General features: G+C 45.7%; 1 protein-coding gene across 1 annotated transcript; it reads left to right on the forward strand.

Annotated features, from left to right (window-relative positions):
- Window positions 1-447: 447 nt before the first annotated feature.
- Window positions 448-6,506, forward strand: fndc5b (fibronectin type III domain containing 5b; the record flags this gene model as incomplete). The annotated part of the gene is made up of 3 exons (XM_084080613.1): window positions 448-631; window positions 4,231-4,320; window positions 6,367-6,506. 3 exons carry the CDS (start codon window positions 448-450, stop codon window positions 6,504-6,506), a joined length of 414 nt encoding a protein of 137 aa, XP_083936739.1.
- Between the last annotated feature and the right edge of the window lie 2,512 nt (window positions 6,507-9,018).

A 9,018-nucleotide genomic window follows, 5' to 3' on the forward strand; every position in this document is an offset into this window, starting at 1 on the left:
GTAGTGAACGTGACAAGAAAAACTTTGAACCTGGAACTTGAACCTTATTTTTCCATGGACAGAGGGTAGGGTGTGAGGAAGTGACACGCGACACAGGTCATGAGCCGGATTTGAACCCTTGGTGTTGCATTTAGATCCATATCTACTCATATTCACTGCTTGAGTCACCATGGGGCCAGCTAAAGTAATATGCACAATTACCACATACAACCTGGTGTTCCTATTGTGGGCATTTCATTAAAGGTCTAAATTGCAAGGAAAATAAAATAAATTGCATCGCGAAGCGTTGTGAGCTTTTAGATCAGCTATTTTCGCTATTCATCATACAACAAAGTATATATATATCGCTTGGGTAATGAGGGAGAGACATCATACTTTTATCCCATCTCAAACTTCAACTGGGCAGCTCATTCACTCCTTCTCGACTTACAGAAAAAGGACGTGCGCATGCTGCGCTTCATCCAGGAAGTGAACACGACCACACGCTCCTGTGCATTGTGGGACCTGGACGAGGGCACAGAGTACATCGTTCATGTCCAGAGCATCAGTATGGGAGGCAGCAGCCCTCCCAGTGAACCTGTGTTCTTTAGAACGCCCAAAGAGTCGGAGAAGCTAGCTTCCAAGAGCCCCGGTATGTGACCATGAACAATACCAGATTAGATGTTGCTTAAAAGTGTATATACATGTGCATGTGTACGCATGTGTATGCACTACGCACCTGCACATACAACTGCACTTAGACTTAGCACAGAAACACAAACAACCATGTGCTAGTACGGAAATACACACAGGCACACGTGTTGATTTTGTTAGCAGATTTTGACCACGGAGTGACAGCAGTGTCAGTTTTTATCAACCATTTAGTTGTTGTTTTTGTTTGTTTTTTCATTTTCTCCCTATTTTAGTCGTTTAGCCAATTCAGACCATATGTATAGACCCCTATCACTGCCATCGACTACTGTTGGTCTGGGGAGGTCTCCCTCCTCCAACTAGCTTCCTACTCCAAACACAGCCTATTGTGTTCATTGAAGCGCCCAGCCAAGCCGTAGCGACTATCAAGGTATTGAACCCCAGTCCCCGCGGTGGTGAGCAGGAACTTTACCCCTAAGCCACACGGATGCCCATTGTTTGTTTTTTTGTTTGGGTTACGTCACGACAGAGAAAGAGTCATTTGGTCATTTAATGAAAAAGATTCTTGAGATTCTCTTTTTCTTACTTCATGCAACTCCCCCTCGCCGTCACACACAGGCTGTTATCTGGAGCGGCTCGTTTCACTTCCAGTTTTATCATCTCCTCTGTGACCCAAATACGGTGCCAAGAGCTGCCTCAGACAGTGAGAGGAAATGCCAGGCCCTCCTCAGAACCCAGGCGATAAGGGAGGGAACAATGGAGCGGCACCGAGGAGCGCCAGCGCTCCGATAAATCCCTCAGGGGTTTGTTTGGCTCCGTCCCTGTGAGGCCAGAGAGTAAAACTGTTTTTTATCAGAGGGAGACAACCTGTCACCTGGATGTTTGCCGGGAGAATTTGCTTCAAAGCGGTGGCATACTCTCATTTAGTTTGCTTCGACTTTGTCAGAAGTTACTGGATGTGCGCACGTGCGCATGTTTGTGTTTAGAGGAATATTCATTAGTAGTCTTGATTAAATCTCCGAGCCATTACTGCTCCCCTCCCCTCCCCTAAGTGGGCATTAATCAGCTTCACACAGTTACCATCTGCTTCACGAGGCCACAGGCGCACCACATAACGCACCACAACAACAACACCCTTTCTTTGAGTCTTTGTTCATTTCCTGTTGCTCTCTGTCTGTCTCTGTCTATCAGGTCTATTTTTGTATGTCTGTCCATCGTCTGTGTTTCTTTCTATGCGTCAGTGTGTTCGTCATATCCCATCTTTGTCTGTCTCTGGGTAGGTCATTGATTAAGGGCCTTGACTTCAAACTTGCTTTCAATGACTGCAGTCATTGATACTGCAATATTGCCTGCCTGACTGTAGCAGCGAGAACAGACTGTGGCTGGGGTGGCGAGTGTCTTTGGTGATCCACTTAGCCTTGGCTATGCATTGCTAGGAATATAGGTCCCAGAGGGAGGGAAGCTCACCTCCAACGATGTTCTGGACCGCCAGCACCACCCTCTGTACCGCTCTGCGGTCAAGGGTGGTGCAGTTCCCACACTAGGCAGTGACGTAGCTCGTCAGAATGCTCTCAATGGTGTTGCTATGGAATGTCCTGAGGGTGTGGGGGCTCATGCTGAATTTCTTTAGCAGCCTTAAGAAGTATTTGAAGTCACTGACCCTCTCCACTGTGACACCGTCGATTAAGATGGGGGCATGCTTTCTTCTCTGATTCCTGTAGTCAACGATCTGCCTCTTCTGTCTATTTGATGTTGAGGCTGAGGTTGTCCTCATGATACACCATTGTGTCAGTGATCCGACCTGGTCGCTGCAGGCCGACTCGTCATCGTTGCCAATCAGGGCCATCACTGCTGTGTCGTCGCTCGTGAGCATACTTGATGTTGTTGGAGCTGTGCGTAGCCACGCTGTCGATGGTGTAGAGAGTAGAAGAGAGGATTCAGCACGCAGTCCTGAGGGGTTCCTGTGTTGTGGTTCTGATTTTGACACACCTGCCCATTTTCACCACCTGCAGGCGATGGCCTGACTGTAAGTCCAATATCCAGCTGCTCACTGTTGGATGCAGGCCCAGATCTCTGAGCTTGGTGTCAAGCTTGGCAGGAACTACTAGTATTGTGATGAATGCCGGGCTATAGTCCACAAAAAGCATTCATACAAAACAGTTACTCCCCTCCAGGTGAGAAACGCGGTACGAAGAGCTGTGGCAATTGCATTGTTGTTGGATCTGTATTGACGATAGACAACTTGCCATGGGTCTAGCGCAGGGGTCATCAATATATATGTACATCCATGGACAAATGTGTACGTGGCAAAGACTTGGCCTTGTCCGTGGAAAATGTTTGATTTTCTGTTTTACACACCATTATATTACTGAATGTTAGTTCTCTTCAGAATATGTATGACACTGATTTACTATGACACTATGGCACTTATTTGCAAGGACCTCCAATACAGACCTGTTATGGTCATTCAGGGCTATCTCTGCTATTTCTGCCGCAGAATAGGGACGATAGGGTTCATGTGGTTAACATCCACAAGTTCTTGAAGTCTAATCTATCTGGATTAGAGAGTACCTACAATGTTAAGTAAAAAAAAGCACAAAGTATGCACATTCAAACGATAAAATCCCTGGTGCTGGACAGAAGAACAGCTTTAAAATAGAAATATAGAATCCACACACTGGATCATGCGCCCAAAGTGTCTGTGGGCGCATCAATAAAAAAGACCCTTTGGGAGCATGATCCAGTGAGCGGATCCTATATTTCTACCTACGGTATTATTAACACGTGCACATTCCGCCCCAAAACCATTACTCTGTGTAACTCTGGACTGCCCTGCCAGTATAGCTGTGAAAAAAGCCATAGCCTTATTGCCAAAGCCATTAATACTGGTGATAATACTGGGCAGGTCGGCTTCAAAGCCTAGGGAAGCCCTGATGCAAGGGGGGAGAAGGGTGGCACAGTGCCTGACTGTGATAAGACACGGTGCCAGAGACACGCTGGTGTACATAATGTCCTGGACCTTGGGCCCCCTCCTGATTGGCATCGCACTGTACTTGCTTGAGTTCCATCACCATGGGAATAAAATGTGTTCCCTCGTACCCGCTCCCACTTACTCGCATTTTTTCTCTTTCTCTCCCTCCCTCTGTATTTCTCTTTCTCTCCCTCTGTCAATTCTATTCAAGTCAAGTCAAAGGACCATTATTGCCATGAGAAAACATACATTTATGTTGCCCAAAGTAAATGTCAAATAAAATTGAAAAATGATGTACAATTAAAAGGGAACAAAGAATTGTTTAAACAGAGCGTAGTCACATTGCTGTTAGGAATAGTTATATATACATATATGTAGGCAAGGGTGCCTTGGTATAGTGCTTTTTAAACAAAAGAAGCACTTTTTCTCTCCCCGTCTCTCTCTCTGTCACTCTCTGCCACCCCCTCCACCACTAACGCAGCTCTAATAACCATGGTTGGACCAAAAGGTTCCACTCTCTCGGACTGATTGATCCGATTTCTCACAGTATATTGTGTGTGTGTGTGTGTGTGTGTGTGTGTGTGTGTGTGTGTGTGTGTGTGTGTGTGTGTTGTATTCTCTCGTTCAAGACGAGCTATCGATGGAGGAGATGGGGCAGGGGGCCCAGCTGAGGGCCGGAGAATGCATCATCATCGTGGTAGTGCTGGTCATGTGGGCAGGTAGGCTAACTGTTCCTCATCAATCCCAAAAAAACATGAGTGATAAAAAGGTGCATAATTCAGGACCTGACATAATGTTTAACTTATTATAATTGCCAACGTATAATTCAATATTAATTGAATTATAATAAACATTTCCCATCAGTGTGGGGAGGGACTTGGCTGAAAACACGGCCGGCGCCACAGTTATGATCGAACTAAGTGTCGGACGACACGTTGCACGACAAAAGTGACGTCAAAACGACAAAAATGCGGAGGACCTTTGCAGAGGGTGTCACGTACCTGAAAAATGAAAGGTCACTGTCGCCTTCAGAAAAGGTTGCGTACTGTGCTCTGATTGGTTGGGAAGACGAAATAAGCTCTTTTATCATGGTGATGCACGAGACTACATTCATCCATGCGTCATTCGACACTTACCACGCCAAGCACAGACTGACCTTTACGCTGTCATTCTGTGAACTGTTAAAAGTCGCTGTTTTCAGCTCTGCGTCGAGGCTCCTTTACGCCCAGATAAACTCTCTTCAGCGTATCCATAGCAACCATGTTTGGCACAAAACCAGCGTAGGATTACAGCATATTAATTTTAATGTATTCCGCAAAACACTGCCTCAGCACATACACGGAATGCAACTATAACGCAAGCACAGAGCCATAAACTTCATAGCACAGCCTCTGCATGAACACACTACTCAGTAAAATCCTTATAGTGCATGTAGCCTGATGAAATATCCATGATTACAATCGGACACACAGTCTAATCGACTGTGGCCAGTGATGCATGCGCACATCGCCGCCTCTGGATCTTATAGTGTGATTGAGCAGAGGACTTCTTCGCCACAACAACAAGCATCTGTGGAATATTTTACCAACTGTGCGCCTGGAACTGACTGCTTAATGCTCAGCTCCATTAGCGGGGCATGCGTGAGGAAGGAAATATGCCGTTCCTTTTGTGCAACCCTCAGCGGTGCTTTTCAGACACACAGAGGGAGTTATAAATTCCGTTGCTAACCCAATTCACCCGCTGTAATGAGATACGAATACGGCCCAGTAACATCGGTGGGATGCACTGGGGGAGGCAGAGCCCCAGTTTTACCTCGCCAATTACCAGAGAATCCACCCCCCTCCCTAAGAGACATGGAGAAAGGAGATGGAGAGGGGGGAGGTGGATAGAGCTCAAGAGAGACACAGAGAGAGAAATAGAGGGGGAAGAGAGAGAGGGAGAGAAAGAATGCGAAAGAGAAAGAGGGAGAAAGAGACAAAGGAAGGGAGAGGGAAAGGGAATGGAGAGATGGCAAGAGTGAAAGGAAAAACTTGGTGGTGATGAGCAAAACAAAGCTGTTTGATTGGAGATGGGATGGAGAGAAAGAGAAAGAGAGCGAGAGAGGGGGGAGACAGAGAGGAGAAAACGAGAGAAAACATTTTAAACAGATGAGGAAAAACAAAAGAGCAGAATGGAGGTGGAAAAACAGAGATCGGAACTTTAATTGGACCCGCGGGGAACGCCGTGGCCATCTCTGTGAGATTTCCCATCATGTCTTTTAGTGTCGCAATGATGAGATGTGCAGCTGTGGAGGCTGACATGAGCTGAACACACAGGACCGCCTGAAACTACTGGTTGGCCCGCTTCTCTCCTCAAACACGCACACACGCACACACACACACACACACACACACACACACACACACACACACACACACACACACACACACACACACACACACACACACACACACACACACACACACACACACACACACACACACACACACACACACACACACACACACACACACACAGAGAGAGAGAGAGAGAGTCATGCTGTATCTGTCTGTTAATCTCACTCTCTTTTCCTGCTTATTGTCTCCATCTCTCTCGCTAAAGCTCTCCTTAAAGTCAATTTCATGTCTCCCTCTTGAGATGAGATCTCAGACGAGTTGAGACGAGACGAGATGAGACTCTCCGAGCATGCGCCCTCTTTTCCTACATCTCTCTCTCTCTCTCTCTCTTTCTCTCTCTCCCTCTGTCTGACTGTCTCTCTCTCTCAGGTGTGATCGTTCTGTTCTGCCGTCAGTATGACATCATCAAAGACAACGAGCCCAACAACAACAAGGACAAAGCCAAGACCTCCTCGGAGTGCAGTACTCCAGAGCATCCATCGGGGGGGCTACTGCGCAGCAACGTCTAAGACCAGCCCTGCATAGCCTTTTGCAATAACCTTCACTTAAGACCTCAGGACGGGTGAGAATGTATTAACTTCATAATAGTAACTATATTTAGATATAGCACTTTACTTAATGTTATAAAGTGCCGATGGAATGGACAATGGAAAACAAGTATGATATGTCTTTGTATTATTGCATGTGTGTATTCATACAGTATAGGCATTATTAAACAGTGACATAACCCTAATTCCTTTACACTTGGCAAAAATCAGTTCTTATTGATTGACCCAATGGTCAATCAATAAGAACTGATTTATACTCATACCTACTTTTTCAAACCTACCTTTGACAGGTGGTTTATGATTTTAAATTGGCCATGGTGCCATAGAATAGTTTTCATGCAAGCTGACTGTAGCTGCCAATTAGAACGCATTTCTGTGGGACCGAGATGCTTTTTGAAACATCATCAGGTAGGGAGAGCTTTGTAGTTTTCACAGCTTCAGCTCTAAACATTTCCTTGCATACTGTAAATCCTTCTGGATTAAGAGCATCTGCTAAATGCCTAAATTGTAAATTGTAAATCATAAACCATAACATAACGTTGCCCTGTGCAACTCAATCACGTACCGTGTCTAATTTATGTTTTAGATCCTGAGAACAACAGAAAGCCATTCTTAGAAACCATCGACTGACTGAAGAACAGAACCATCGGAGGACCTCTGTTCCGCACATTGAAGAACTGTTTCAAAACGTCACATCCACAATCATTTCCAGACTTGCGAAATCACAGCCTCAAAGGCAAAGCAATACCGCAGAGGACAAAGGTAGATTCTGTTTTTCTGAGACCAAAACTAAACTGAGAAAATCAAAACAAAACTGTGGCCCTTTGAGGGCCCTTTGAAGCCCCCTTCAGAATGAAGAGGCAAGGTAGACAGACACTAGGGGAATCGGATGTTCCTGCATCACGAAAGACATAAAATGGAAGTCGTTGATCAAAGGGGGGGAAACATTCCTTCTCAGCAAAAACAAACTCAATTCATCAGTGACGCCAAACCCTTGGGACGGTTCTATGGAAACGGATGTCATAGAGCGATGTCTTCCCCTTTATTGTGAAGGGTTTATGTCAGTGGCCAGTGAGGTTATCTGAAACAGTTTGCTGAAGCAGTTAGCTGAAGCAGGCAGCATGTTCCTGGTCCTGCTCTCCAACAGCACACAACAGAACACAGAGAACCCAACGCCTACAATTTGACTCACTTATACTTGTATAATGGGTTGTAATAATGAAGAACCTTGAATCTTAGAAAGGAACAGCTCCCACTGAGACTGGGTAATGTCTATCTCTCTCCCCTCTCTCATTATATCCTCTTTTAGTTAAAGCAACTCATTTCTCCCTTTCCTGCCCTCCTTTGCCCCTTGTGGTTCTCTCCGTCTCTCTTCATCTCCACTCCATTGTTTCTTTCATCTCACTTTCCACCTCTCCGCCTCACTTTCCCAGTCTCTGTCTTTAATAAGCACATAGCTGTATTTTGTGACGGTGACAGTTTGTCTTCAAAAACCCAATTTAAACTCAAGCACCAATGGAACTGTTTGGCCCAGAAAAACAGTATACAACAGTCTGGTTCCCGCCTTCTATCTCCTCTCTTTCTTGTTCTGTCTACCACCAGCTAAATGATTGTCATGTTTTTGCCTCCTCTCTCTCTCTGGGCTTGGATTGCACATTAATGTCCCTGTCACTTTTGTGCGAGCCCATCTATCCTCGGGGATAAAAACTGACACGGTTTTTACAGCGCCCCGTATTGTCCTTGTGTGAGCCAATAAACACCGTCTGAAAACAAGCATGATCCTGACGAAGGCCACGGATCGGGGGGCTCACTATCACTCATCACAGGGGTGACTCACCCGTCCCCCCCCAGCACTCAGCTTTTAAAGAGCTTGTTTTGTTCGAAAAAGTCCCAAACCTAAAAGTTTTTACAGCTAGGGGGCATCTCTCTAACTTCAAAGCATTGACGAGGTAGTTCACGGTCTTGGCTTGTTGTTCATATTCCCCATATTCATATTCAGTACCATCTGTGGTCTGGAATCGGCAGTCAGATGTGTACTAAAGTTGAAGTAGACACTGGCATGGTGTGTGTGTGTGTGTGTGTGTGTGTGTGTGTGTGTGTGTGTGTGTGTGTGTGTGTGTGTGTGTGTGTGTGTGTGTGTGTGTGTGTGTGTGTGTGTGTGTGTGTGTGTGTGTGTGCGTGTGTGTGTGATTTCCATCTGGAGTTAGCTGACTAATGTTGAGGGATGGCAGAATGTGGAACTTTAGCTGAGAGGCTGAATCCTCATGCAAAATCTGAGCTCTCAGTCAGTGGCGTGGCGGTTGTTGGAAACAAGGCACTCTTCTTCTTGCCAGTGTTTTAGGACAGAGCTAATTAATCTTGGATGATATGACTAAATATACTGTACTGTAGGTCTCCAGTGGGCCCGCAATTAAATTATTATGCGTATTGGATTCCAACCCTTGGATGCCAACGTAGAACACCAAGTGTAATA

The sequence above is a fragment of the Gymnoscopelus microlampas genome (assembly GCF_963454915.1).
Source record: "Gymnoscopelus microlampas genome assembly, chromosome: 15".
Lineage (NCBI taxonomy): Eukaryota > Metazoa > Chordata > Actinopteri > Myctophiformes > Myctophidae > Gymnoscopelus > Gymnoscopelus microlampas.